General features: G+C 37.0%; 1 protein-coding gene across 2 annotated transcripts in view; it reads right to left on the bottom strand.

The window, feature by feature from the left end:
• The window catches only part of bckdhb (branched chain keto acid dehydrogenase E1 subunit beta), a 51,034-nt gene extending 36,959 nt beyond the window's left edge, over positions 1–14,075 (bottom strand). The window contains exons 1-7 of one of the 2 annotated variants that reach the window (XM_060869853.1): positions 13,861–14,075; positions 12,101–12,178; positions 11,731–11,799; positions 9,177–9,310; positions 7,709–7,864; positions 5,423–5,531; positions 493–590 (exon numbers count right to left, since the gene is read on the bottom strand). In XM_060869853.1, the coding sequence (XP_060725836.1) occupies positions 493–590; positions 5,423–5,531; positions 7,709–7,864; positions 9,177–9,310; positions 11,731–11,799; positions 12,101–12,178; positions 13,861–14,041 (825 nt within the window). In that variant the 5' untranslated portion in view covers positions 14,042–14,075. The remainder of the gene's footprint in view (positions 1–492; positions 591–5,422; positions 5,532–7,708; positions 7,865–9,176; positions 9,311–11,730; positions 11,800–12,100; positions 12,179–13,860) is intronic. The other variant, XM_060869852.1, reaches the window with a different exon arrangement.
• Between the last annotated feature and the right edge of the window lie 770 nt (positions 14,076–14,845).

Here is a 14,845-nt window from a genome sequence, read left to right as displayed (position 1 = left end):
AAGGGAGTAATCAAGGCTTTGATTCAAGCCCTGATTTCTACAATGCCAGATGCATGTTTAACATCAAATTAATGGACTGAAGCAAGCCAGTTTCCCTAATTCACTTCTTGCCTGACACCCTTTTGCTATTTGGGAAAAGATAACTTATCGAACACACAGCATGAACCCACTGAACCATGTTTTTGGATCCCCAGGGATGTTTAGAAATCATAATCCTTTTCTGCCCATACAATACGAAGGAGAACAAACATTTACCAGCAAAGCTGTTATAGTGTGTCTGCACAGAAGCAGGATGCCAGAGGTTAGCGCACCTTGTAAGCCAGCTAAGCTTTAAGATAGAAATCGTTTTAATCCATGGGTCTGCTTTTTGTTTGTAAATGACAGAAACCTGACTGGATAAATGAGAGTCTATTCAGAGCCCTGCACCTCACCACATGTGTCAGTCGTGGCCAGTTCTACTAATGTGAACATTTTTCCCTTTATGTGACCTACCTGCGTTCCCCAGGCAACCATAGTGAGGTCACTTCCCTCCTGCACAATCTCAGCCTGAGAGAGAGGGAGGAGGTATGTGTCGGTCGGTACTTGGTCCACTAGACAAACAAAAACAAGAAAGCCTTAGCATACAAAGAGGAAAAAAAAGTCAGCTCCACATACATTCCGCAAATATCAGAATAATCTTGTTTTTAATGCGGTTTTACTTTAAATATAAAGGGTCCCAAGGTTTCAACCTATCTAAATGACAGATCACAGGACAACAGGAAACGGTGTTTGAGGCCAGTACACTACCACTCCAAATTGTGTGGACAATTAATAACAGACTGTCTGGAGTCTTCAGTCATGAGGAGTCTAGGGGATTCCTCAATCCTGTTAATCATCACTGCCACGATGTCTCTAATCAGAGATGGAGGGACTTACATTAAAATAACTGAACTGACTAAAAGAAGAGCTAAACAACAAAAGGCATTAATTATGTTTATGGAAACAAATAAAAGCCTTCAGTTTTTTATCCTTTTCAGTGAAGAAAATCCAACAAAATATTTCTTTCAACAGATTTTTTTTCTGTTGATGAAAACTGGTGAAGATAAATTTAAAGAAAATCTCCAACATTTGCGACCTAATAATGAAAAATAGACATGTAAACCAGAACCGTTCCAGAAAAATCAGGCCTAACATAATTCATAAATGTTTCAATCTTCTTTTTAAATGAGGCATTTTAAGCCACACCAAGCACGAATTCACTCAGCGAAATACAGATCCGCACAAATCAAGTAACACATCAATAACAGAGTTTGCTGGCTACTGTAGCAAGACTGCGGGGCCTATTAACCCCTAGTCTCCATGATCAGCCAACTGTACGGTTGACTGCCATTTGTTCCTTTTCTTAAAGCAAGAAATACAGTGCCAAAACCATGTTTCATAATTTCCAATGATGCATGACAACATATACCTTCAAATAACTTCAAAGGGGGATTAGACGTTGGCTGCTGTGGTATTAAATCAAATTATGAGCTGACAAGCCTGGCTTGATGAGTCCATTTCTCACCACCAGATGTTTCACTTATGCTTTGTGACATTCAAAGCAGCAAGCCCAAGTTAGGTCACAAGAAATGAATTAAGAAGTTTTGGCTTTTTGGACAAAAAAAAAATTCTAAAAAGAAAAAAAAAAAAAAAGAAAATTTCTAAAAAATTTAAAAAAATAAAAAAAGAAGAAGAAGGAGGAGGAGGAAAAAAAATAGAATTCCTACTAAAGAACAAACTGAGGAATTAATATCTGCACAGACACAGCTTAAAGACTAAACATGATGCTTAGCACCCGTTTCTAGCAATGGAAGCTCTTGCACAGAATGAGTTATTCCCATTAATTTGTGAACCATGTTATTTGTTTAAATCCGTATTGCCACAACAGCCTGAGACAGTGAAGTAGGAAAACAGATCAAATGAGCCAATAAGTAGAAATGACGCCTTAACAAAAAGAATGAAAAACGGTCTGTAATTACACATCATTTAACTGTGAAGATAATTCAACATCAGAGATCAAGTACAAAACCCTTAATGAAGCATGATAGCTGTGATTGAGAAAATTGATGGTAGAAAGGTAAGTGTTGTAGTGTACAGTAGGCTCCGTGCATGGGGAGGAGAAGGTCTGCTTTTTGAAGTGTGATTCACTTGCACAAAAGAAACAGTGTCTCGAGAACTGAAATGTCTGGTCTAAAGCAGAACAAAGGCACTCTTCTACTCTTTTGGTATTTTGCATACTGCAGTCATTACAGCTTTATGGCATTGTAAGTAATACAATTCAATGCATTTATTTAGGAATGGTATTTAACTTTATGAAATTTAAATTGTTAATAGTGGAAAAATTGGACATTTTTAAACGCTGCCCACCAGAATTTTACACCAGAATTGTTCATTGCATTCAAAGACACGGTGGAGTGTGAGGGCCATCGTTTTTTTTTATTTTCTTACAGGGTCTGAAATCACAATCTATTGAGCTACTCAATTTATTATCGAGTTCTTACAGATTTTAGCCAATTTGACAGGTCACTTAAATTACAAGGCTTTCAACCAAATCTTGATTCTACACATTTAAATAATGATATGAACAGATAAATTATATATAAATTTCAACACTATTTCGTTACTTTCATTACTGTTATCGGTTTTTAATCATTTTACAGGTAACAGCTTCCTTTGTTGAGGTAGCAGGTACAAGCAGTCACCTTATTAACACATCATGTATATTCTTAACACATGTATGGCCAGCTTTGTTCAGGAAAAAAAAAAGGAAAATAAAAACTATTTCCATTCGAGTAGAACAGCCAGAGTTGTTGTTCAGCTAATAAACACACACAATTTTCTTTTCTACTTAATCTGCTTCTGCTTTTTCCAAGATACTGATTACCAATTATGGACATCTAAAAGAATTTCATGCATGAAACCTTTTCCTTCATAGTTTCATAGCAGATAATGAGGGAGTTGGCAATATTAAATGTGTGTATGGATTTAAGGAGTGAACATAAGGCTATAATGTTCTGAACGTATATGAGCATTTCTACTGTTCTATCCTGAAGATGTCAGTCATTACTTTTATCCTTTTCCTGACGGACAAAAAGATAATTGGTACATAAAGAAGAACACGATGCCTCGTGACAGTAATCATGCAAAGTACTGCCATGTAGTTGGTCTGCCAACGGTGGAAAACAAACTGAGAACCACATCAGGGTATGCCACAGTCACTGATGTGCCATTTTAAATAATGTGTTCTCCAAAAACCAAAGCAAATCTGCTCAAACTCTTAAAAAGTGATATAGGTCTGTCATAGCACAACTGTAGCCAAGTGTCTTGGTTTCAATAAATGAGATTTACAATTCTCATTAAAAACACACTTTAAATCATCATGATTTGCTGATGGAAGTAACTTATTGAAACAGACAGAAGCCTAGAAGACTTTGTGGTTTTCAATATACATCAATAAGTTTACTACATATCTACTTCCCCCTGGAAGCTGATGATATAAATACATGCTTCACAAAGCTCCTTGGCAACTCTCCATACTATATTTAAGGCAGTTTGCAACAAGGGCAATAAACTGACTAGTGAAGTTACTGAAAATTCATTCATGGGTTGTAAAAGCGGTGACATTGTTTGTCCTCCCCTTCCACTGCATAAATTTGCATTGTTCCTTTTGAAACTAAAAGGAAAATGTGAAAATCCGTGTCCGCGGCACTTTGCACTTCTGTTTATAAACCTGTTTATGTCATTGCAATAACTCCCAAATGTAAATCAAGATGCATATTTAAGGCAGAACACATTCCAGATCATCCTGTTATTTGAGAAGAATGCATGCCACCCAAGAGAATTATTTTTATAAGTGTAAACGATATAATTTGTAAACGATTATGTTTTACAATGTATTAATGAATGACACATCACATATTACTGATTTGTAGTTAACACTTAATGTTGTTGAACACCAAAGACAAGTTCGTTCCTGTTCTCACCAAAGTTATTACTACAATAAACAGTCCTTCTCTCATCAGTCAGTCTCTCTATCTCTCTCGCTCGCTCTCTCTCTCTCTCATAGAAATCTATGATCAACAAAGTTGAGAAAAGTTTAACTTCATGTAAATATGGAACAACTCTGTGCAATGGCTACCAATGGGACTAAAGACAGTTGAGCGCATGTGGTTCGTGGCAGAATGCACACACTACTTCTACTTCTACTTGTATAATGACAAAGGGAGTTTTTACACCTGGTCACTTCATGCGTTTTCTCTGATCCGATAGCTATCTGATTTGTTAAAACTGTTCCATTTACATTAGGCCACATAAATGCGTCTTGGCGAATCGGATATCAATCCGATCTTTCTACTCCCGCCCAATATGCAAATATATTTTCCCTCATTTCCGGGGTAACTGAAATGGAACACGCTTTGGTGTAAGCGGTTGCTACAAAAAACAGCATTTGCTGTTTGCTGCATTTTCGCTGGCAGCAGCAGTGCATTTTAAGACCCAATGAGACACCTGGGTGAAAGATCGGAGCCAGCACTGGTGGGAAAACATTTGTTTCTGGCGCGATGCACGATTCGCGAGTCACCTGCGAGAGACGTACTTCCGTTTGGGAGGAGTATAGCACTGACGTATGTGGCTTGAACAACCACATGCATTTTCACCTGTCCAGTTTCATCTGAAATGCGTCCCAGACCACCTCCTGAAGTGGTTTGTGCGATCGGATTTATATCCGTCTCGAAACCGTTTCGGAGGGCATTTACACCTGGTCTTTTTACAATCGGATAGCTATCGGATCACAGAAAATGCATGAAGTGACCAGGTGTAAAAACCCCCCAAGATGCATATAGACACTGGAGATATTTATATAAAAACATCAAATCTCCTTCCGGAATGTTTCATTTTAGAGGCAGGAAAACCGATTTTGTCATCAAATGTGGAATGCTAGCTGCATCACCTGCTGATTATTAACCAGTAGTAGGCACAACTACTGGCAACTTAGTAGTAGAGAGACTGGCAAACATGCTGTATGTGTGAAAACGGCAGCATACGACTAAAGGTTCTTAGACAACAGCACATTTTTAAAACCATTTCGCTAGTTCTTTTGTGGAATTTATAACATACCTGCAAGTCCCTGTGTTTGAGCTGTTTCTATAGAAACAATCATTTATTAAAACAAGTGCATTAAAATTAATCTAGTCTTCATGTTACAGCTGGATAGTCTTTTTCGAGACATGCTGTTTTATAAAAAATAAGCAGTTCAAGCATTTAATTACACTGTTGTATAATTCCTCACAACGCATGTTAAAAGAGTAATTTACCCTTTGAGTAATTTATGTAATTGAATGTATTAAGGCAGATTCAAAATCAACACTTCTGAGAAGTGAGACTCAGGACATTGATGAAAACTTACCTGCTGCTCTGTAAAGGATCTTGGGCTCGAAGAAGATGCAGGGGTTCTCATCAGCAATGCAGGACAGGAGCAGTCCTTTAGCTTGGACTGGCCCTCGTGGCACAACCACCTAAGAAAAAGTAATCATATGTCATTTTTTTCTATTAAAATAAGCACAGAGCAGACAAAAACAAAAAGCCATGAGTCACATATTTATGATTTTGGAGTGATTCGTTTCAGTTACCTTTTTAGACCACAGAATGTCAAAAAATGTTTAGCACACGGTCAGTGGTATAATAGGACAAAGATGGAGGCACTGGGAACTATATTGTGTGCAACGAACACCACTGGTTTTACTTGTCCAACACTTTACAGGTGCTGGTCATAGAATTAGAATATCATCAAAAGGTTGATTTATTTCACTAAATCCATTCAAAAAGTGAAACTTGTATATTATATTCATTCATTACACACAGATATATTTCAAATGTTTATTTCTTTTAATTTTGATGATTATAACTGACAACTAAGGAAAATCCCAAATTCAGTATCTCAGAAAATTAGAATATTACTTAAGACCAATACAAAGAAAGGATTTTTAGAAATCTGGGCCAACTGAAAAGTATGAACATGAAAAGTATGAGCATGTACAGCACTCAATACTTAGTTGGGGCTCCTTTTGCCTGAATTACTGCAGCAATGCGGCGTGGCATGGAGTCGATCAGTCTGTGGCACTGCTCAGGTGTGTGAGAGCCCAGGTTGCTCTGATAGTGGCCTTCAGATCTTCTGCATTGTTGGGTCTGGCATATCGCATCTTCCTCTTCACAATACCCCATAGATTTTCTATGGGGTTAAGGTCAGGCGAGTTTGCTGGCCAATTATGAACAGGGATACCATGGTCCTTAAACCAGGTACTGGTAGCTTTGGCACTGTGTGCAGGTGACAAGTCCTGGTGGAAAATGAAATCTGCATCTCCATAATATTGGTCAGCAGCAGGAAGCATGAAGTGCTCTAAAAATTCCTGGTATATGGCTGCGTTGACCTTGGACCTCAGAAAACACAGTGGACCAACACCAGCAGATGACATGGCAACCCAAACCATCACTGACTGTGGAAACTTTACACTGGACCTCAAGCAACGTGGATTGTGTGCCTCTCCTCTCTTCCTCCAGACTCTGGGACCCTGATTTCCAAAGGAAATGCAAAATTTACTTTCATCAGAGAACATAACTTTGGACCACTCAGCAGCAGTCCAGTCCTTTTTGTCTTTAGCCCAGGCGAGACGCTTCAGATGCTGTCTATGCACTTCATGCTTCCTGCTGCTGACCAACTTTATGGAGATGCAGATTTCATTTTCCCACAGGACTTGGTAACTGCACACAGTGCCAAAGCTACCAGTACCGGCTTTAAGGACCATGGTATCACTGTTCTTAATGGCAGACCCAACAATGCAGAAGAGCTGAAGGCCACTACACTGTGTGTAATGAACGAATATGATATACAAGTTTCACTTTTTGAATGGAATTAGTGAAATAAATCAACCTTTTTGATGATATTCTAATTATATGACCAGCACCTGTATATTCTGGACAATTCTTAAATTGCAAGGAAATCACTTCAACTGATAGTTCTGGGATAAAAGCTGTCTCAAGTGAAGGTTACTGAAAGATATTGACCAACATATTTGAGAACACTATTTTACAGTGTAGGAGGAACGTTACGAATAAAGATATTTGTGAGGCAGGCCAGAAAAAACAACTCACATAATGTATCTAGATCTGAAACAGTCTAAAATGCTGAAAAATTGAGCTCAGTCTTTCGTTTGACAATGCTACCACATTTTACCATAATGTTGCATTTGTTTTTAACTTAGGCTGCTTTCTAAATTTTCATTGGCTTTCCCCTTGCAAAATATCAGTCAGTCTAACAAACCCAGCAGCAAAAACAGGCAGTCTGCTGTATACAACCTGACTAGCTAAACAAGCTTTCATCATTATTTGATAAGGTTTTTAGATAAATACATGCCATAACAAAATGGCTAATCAAAAATTTGACTATTTTTGATTTTTGACTATCAATTCCATGTGTATCCGGATACCAAACAAACATACAAACATTTTCATACTAAACAGTTAACACTGTTGCCATTAATTCTACAAAGTCCATATTATGTTATGGTGTTTCTGTAACTCTTCTGTAATATACGTATATATTTGACAAATAAGGGCTTGTACTTTCTGAGCCACTGTACCTAATCTTCCCGTTATGTCACACAGGTTTAGACAAGGATTACTTGTGAATGCTTACCCTAAGACCCGCGCAGTGGGCAAAGAAGGCCTCAGGACTCTGGGAGTGGTAAAGGGAGCCATGTCCCACGCAGCCCGACGGTGCTCGGATAGTCAGGTTCCCACAGTCATAATGGTTTCCCGAACGGTACCGGTACTTTGCAGCTTCATTTACAATCTTTAAAAAGGTATACAAAATATACAGAGTTATGATTAAGAAAAACAAGGTTTATTTGGTATGTAAAAACAACAAATTTTGCATATATAGGTCTCCTGCTATCCTAAGAAAAAAGAACATTTAATGACCTTGAAGAAAAATGGCTTTTAGACTTAAGTGCACTGTATGCAAATATTTGTTGGGGTAAAAATGCCCTTTTAATTTGAATCGATTGAAATGATGTCCTTGTACATAATAAGGTAAATTATTATGCCTTTTACACATAATGAAGCAAAATCACCAATATGTAAGTACTGAGGGAATGAAAATTACTCAGCAAAAAACAACGTGATGGAGTGCAGAGAGGATGAGTCAGAAATCCCCTATCCCCATCCCCCCCCATTATCACATAAGATATTCAGTTGCCTTGACGAAGGAGAAGAAACGCATCCATCTTTGGTGAGGTGAGGCCATGAGGGGCCCACGTCAGCTGAACTAAATCTGCATGTTTCTCTCAGCCAGCTAATGCGTCATTCAAGGTGAAGCACTACTGCAATTTGCGACGCTCTACAGAGCTGTCACTAACACAACTGAGTTGCATTACTGTACAGCATTTCCCTAACTTTAATGTCTCTGAAAGTGCTTCAGTTTTCCAACACTATAAGCAGAATGTAATTGCACATGAAAAGCGAGTTCACGAGTCCACTGTTTAATAGTCTAATTTTCAATGCTTTAAAGGGATCACCATTAAGTTAAAAGACTCTCAGACTATTTTATTTATTTATTTTAAGTAGATTTTATATTTATTTTGTCCTTGGAGAGAGTAATTAAATCTAGACTTTGGAAGAACATTTGTGGTTTTTGCAAAACTCTCCACTAACTGTGTCAGGTTTTGCATTGATAGCACAAAGGAAACCAAAGTTACAACATCTGGAAGCATGATGTCCGTTTTCCACAAGTGTCCAAAAACCTCTCCAAACAGGTAATTTATGTTTATTTCTGCTTTATTGAGCAGAAAGAACTTGCTTATCCATTCCAAGTCTAGAGTAAAAGACAGCAATTTCAAATGGTCAAAAACAGCATTGATTTTATGTTCTTAACTCTTTGTGCTCTCAGTGTTCCACTGCTTTGGTCTAATTCATGTTGGGCTGCGCAACTGTCTCAATGGCCACATATAACCACCTGTTGATGGAAAAGTGACTCGACTACCCAACCCTTGAAAGCATTGATTACGCTGACCTTTAGATAACGCATCATGAACCCACATAGAAAATACGGTCTTAAAAACCATAGAAATTAATTTACAAAGGAAGAATCAGATTAGAGAGCCTACCTGATCAAAAGCAGGAAAGATGTAATCAGCAAACTGAATTTCTGCAATGGCCTTGGCTCCTGCAACCGCTACTCCAATGCCAAATCCCACAATGCCCTGCTCACATAGTGGAGTGTTAAATACCCGGTCTTTGCCTAGCAAGTGGAAACAAGGGGGAAAAAACGATGAGTGTAACTTCACATAGTCCATTTGAGGACCATCTTTAATAACAAACTCTAAGACTGAGGATAAAGATCCACAGAACAGACACAAATTAAAACCATCTTGAATAAAACAAGTTCCAGTATAGGCCTGTTTATTTCCACGACCATGTTCTAATACAAAATAGAGTCAATGTAATCCTAGAGACTCATCTATTGACCATAAAAACATGCTGTGTTTTCCTCATGTGTCCTAAAGCCCAATGATAAACCAGGAGAATTAAACTTGAGATATGTTCAGGTATTTCTATTTATATTCATTCCAAGTGGTCAGCTGCTCCTCTATTCTATTTGGCTGTTGGTGTTGGCCCACATACCCACTGATCACACACTGATTTCTTTTTTTTTTCAGGGGGGAAGGCTTACATAATACTACCCATATATTACACAATCATCTGAAACCAAACATTGCACATGGTCATTTATAAGAAGAAAAAAAAAAGCTGATGAATGAGGGAAGATGAATTTGATGAATGTCTCAGAATTACTTTAATCCCTAAACAGTGAGTTTCCATTTACAAAGAATTATAAATCTCTGTTGCACATTTATGGAAATGAGTGAGTAATGTGCAAAAGGTAGGTTTCATTTAGGAAGCTGATGCCTGATTTGATACAAGGTTTCCTGGCTGTTGTGTGCAATCGATTTCACAGAGAGGGAGTTTTAAAGTGGAAAGGCTTGAGGACAAATCACAACTCAAAATGTGGAATTCAGGTTGACAGCGGCAACACTGAGTAATGCTCAGAAGTGTGTGTGTGTGTGTGTGTACACGCATCGCATCTAACAAGCTGACAAAAAAATAATGATCCCTTGCAATAGGTCAACACCTCTGACGTCAACGAAAACAAAAGAGAGTGAGCGAGAGTGGACGAGAGAAGAGATTGAGCGAGGGTACGCAACTCGTGTTTATTTTAACTACAAGTTGCTAAGCAATCCATGAATCACCTAGTGTTTGTCTGCCAACGTGAATAAAATCATGGTCATGCAGGAAATATCAAATTCCCATTTATATCTAAACAGATAAGATTATAAATAGAGGATTGAAAATACATCATGGAGTAAACCTACATTAGATAATTGATTATTAAAATAAACACAATTTGCTGTGTCTTTTAAAATCATGAACAGATGCATCCGGGTGTAAATAAGTCTGGTATTACAAAAGACATTTTACAGACAAAAATATAATATGCAAAATACATTAATACACTAAATAAGATCGACTTTGATACCTTTTTTTTTTTTTTAATTTAAAAACCCTAATAATACTGTTCACATCATTATAAATAAAGTGTGCAAGAGTTTTTATGTTTTTGCTATATATTAAATGTTGTAATTGTGTGATGCAGTAAAATTTAAGCAAATTACACAAAGCACCTTTAAGAATAATTAAGTTAAATTATGGACACATCTGGAATTATGAAACATAACACTTTTGTCATTTACTGTTATAATAGTACTTTACTGACCCAATGAAGTAGGTAAACAATTTGTTTTAGAGAACAAATGAAAATAAGGTTGATTAGAAAACATTTGAAAAAAACAAAAGCAAGATTTAAAAAAAAATAAAATAAAAAATGGTCTGTACTCATTAAAATCCCACAAATAATGTGAAACAAATGTGACCAAACATTTCACATACAAGGTTTCAAAGGTTTAGAGAAAGACTAGAGGAAATAAACACAAAATTTTACCCAATATATAAATGGTTTTTCCCCCTGATTTCCCCCTTTAAAAATGGCTTGGAGAACAGATTAAAATCATAGCTGGATCGCGAAGCTGTTGCAAGGTTGCGATGTACTTTAACATAAAACATGGCAAGCAATAACTGCCAAACTGGTTGACAAATTCAACCAGTTCTAAAATCATAAACATCCAGAGATGAAAGCACAATTGATGTGTGGCTGGAATACACAGTCCATTACATATGGAGCCTTTTGTACTATTCTGTGTGTGGAGTTCAAAGTCTAGCTCTGCTCTACATCAAGTGCATAACTACTTTCTAAAAATCTTTTTCTCAAAAAAATCATGTTGACTTTTTTGATGGATGGCTTCTGAAGGTCAGCTGTTTAAATTAAAAGATATTCCCATGAGAACATAATGCTTTATTTAAAAAAAAAAAAAAACACACACAATCGAGTAAAAAAATGATGAGCTGGTAGGATTTAACATCGCTTCACACGTGGTTGTTATGAACAATAATCAGAAAGAAACAATCAGATGCCCACGTTTAGAACCTTTTTTATAAATGAGGTGGCACGTTTTTTATGCCGCTCAAAAGCAGGGCGATGCTGCCATCTAGTGTTAAAACATGGTACTCAACCAACATGGGTCTCTGAAATGAAAAAGTACTCACCATATTTGTCTCTCAGTCCAACTGTGCATCGAAACACACCACCGAAGGCAACGTCTTCCCCGAAAATTACTTTGGAACACACAGAGAAATCACAGAGCATTAACACTGAGATACCTGAGCTTGTTTTTAATGAACAGCTGTAGGTATGAATGCATACTTCAATTTTTTTCTGCTCATATTTCAACTTCCTCTCAGCATTTTTTGCAAAAGCATTTTCAATTCACATGTAAATACATTTCAAACAAATTCCAAAACAGCACTGTAAAGAACATAAACCCCTGGGGTTTTTTGTATTGTTTGTATTGTACTGGAGCATCATTGTTTAAAGTTTTCACAAAAAGTGAGGAGTATGTGATAGAAGTGTTAATACCTGCTGTGGGGTCACTGGCCATAGTGTTATCCAAAGCACTTGTTATGGACTGGAACAGGTTCATCTTTGTGGTGGGGCCTGGACACATATGTAAACAATATCACCATCATGGAAAACAAAACCCAAATGTAGTTCTGTGGTGATGACAGCATGGCAGTAGTGCTGAAACTCTTAAGCGCAAGTCACAAACATTTCTGTTGCTGGTAATTTATGCCTTAATATCTCAATTTACCATAATATCTCATTTAAAAAATGTTTACCCCAATGCATTACGCTGTAATATTAAAATACTATTTTATTTTATTTATATTTTAAACTATTCAACTTCACAACTTGTTCCAGGTTACTATTGATTTACGTCAACTTAATACTCAAACAATACAATCAATGAGACTAATTTTTTTTAATAACATTTTTATCCCATGTGCTAATTCCCAGATAACAAGACATACATTTCTTTAGAAGAATTCAGTTGGTAGAAACTCACTGAAACTGGACATCTAAAGATAAACTTTGTCTATAGAGTCTGTAGAGCGTTTGAATAATTTCATCACCAGTAACCACTTTTTATGCACTTTATTTCACAAGTTTTATTAACCAGAGCCTATTTATATTTATACACACACACACAAACACACATGCATACAAACACACATGCATACACACACACACATTATATATATATATATATATATATATATATATATATATATATATATATATATATATAAAAAACACCTTTATTTCTTATCTTATGCCGCTTCTCTATTCTTACTAACACACCAAGACAAATTCCAGTACATGTAGACTCTACAGTACCTGGACATAAATCTGACTCTGATTCAGTTGCGAGATCATGAGGTGCAAAGTGCAAAAAAAACCCTAAACTGAAGACCAGGAAAACTCAGGGCACCAGCACACTTACTCACACCTGGGGTAATTACTACAATGTTTTAGAAGGTAAAACTTGAGAGTCCAGAGGAATCCCACAAAGACAACACACCAAAGCTCTTCCATGTCACCCATTTGATAAGAATATAATTTAAAAAATGATCATTTAAATTAATGGGTTATTGTATTACAATAATGACTTACCTTTAAATAAAGTGTTAGCAAGACAAAATGATGTGATATTATGTTCTAAAGTTAAAAGTAGAAAGTATAGTTATTAGGGTTAAATGGTGTTAAAGTGCTAGTCCACTTGCAGTTTAGTGTTTTAGGTAGTGATCACAGGGGACAGAAGCACAGTCACTCTGCACAACAAGGAAAGACAGTAAATACATGCTGGTGGCAAAACAGAGCTCACAGGTATGTTACTGAAAGCGGATACAGTGACCTGCTTGGCAAAGGACAACATTGTTGATGAAGAGAGGAGAGGAGAATGCTAAAACAGTAAAAGGTACTAGTATTAATCAACACACTGGGGTTACATAACCAGCTGTGGGAACAAAAAAAAAAACATCAAACATTAAACCAATAACCTGCTTTATCTCTGATCATTTATTTTCATATTATTATTTATTTTCCAGCGAGTTTCATTCAACAACACTGGCAGTAATATGGAATTAGCGAGCTAGCTAGCTAACGACTTTGATAGCAGTAGCTGTTATTAAATGCTGCTGACTCCTAAATTGCCCCAAAACTCAGTGTATAAGTGCATAAAAGTGTAGTTAATAATGACATCTCCGTCACATGTAGTGAGGACCTGTCTGTTGACCTGTTTGTGTTTTTGCTCCAAGCACCAAGGCCATTGAACGTACCGTATTTCGTAGTGACGGGGTCAGGGTAAAAGGTGAAGTGTGCCGCATGTCTTTTTTGTGTCTTCAGCCTCAACGAGCAGCTCGGTGAAAGTCTGAGGAACGAAACTCCTGCATTACTACCGTGTACATCAGTAACAGTGGCTTTAACAGCCGCACTCCTGAGCAATAACCGCGCCGCCATTGTAGAACAGTGAGAACAGGAAAGGGAATTCTGACGTCACTCAGAATCGCTGCGCTGATTGGTTGCAAATATGGGCCGCTCTTAAACTACAATCTGTGATTTGTTTGGGTTTTAAATCATTTCCTTCAAAAAATAAAATAAAAAAATAAAGTAATAATAATACAGCGCATGCTTACTTTACTATATGTGTATCTTAGGAACATTTATGATCCGATACATTTATTGCTAGCTTGATTTTGTAAGGTAAGAGGATACCAGAGAACTTTAAGGAAACCCAGACAGACAGAGACACAGACAGACAGAGACACAGACAGACAGAGACACAGACAGACAGAGACACAGACAGACAGAGACACAGACAGACAGACAGACAGACAGAGACACACACAGACAGACATACAGACAGAGAACATGAGTAACTCCAACACACAGAGTAACTTAAGCTCAGGATCAATAAGCAATATATAAATCAACACATTTGTAAATAGAGCAACTTGCCTACTTGGAGGAAAAAATAACTGTAGTGTAGATGGCAACAAGTTAAGGCATTGTCAGAACCAGAAATCTTTCATACATTTATAAATAGATTTAAAAAAAAAAAAAAAACAACAATTTTAAATGTGCATATTAGTGTTTAAGAGCTTGTTGAAGAGTCCGCACTCTGCAAATGATTGAGCAAGTTGAAATTCTTAAGGTCAAGATGACTTGAAAGTGAACAGTGGTTTTGAGTGATCTGAGTGGAAAATAATGGCTGGAACGAGACATAGAGACACGTCCAAAAACCAAACATTGCTAGGATTCTGC

This window comes from Tachysurus vachellii, chromosome 5 (assembly GCF_030014155.1).
Source record: "Tachysurus vachellii isolate PV-2020 chromosome 5, HZAU_Pvac_v1, whole genome shotgun sequence".
Classification (NCBI taxonomy): Eukaryota; Metazoa; Chordata; class Actinopteri; order Siluriformes; family Bagridae; genus Tachysurus; species Tachysurus vachellii.
Note: the sequence above shows the minus strand (reverse complement) of the source record. Positions and strands in the feature narration are given on the sequence as shown.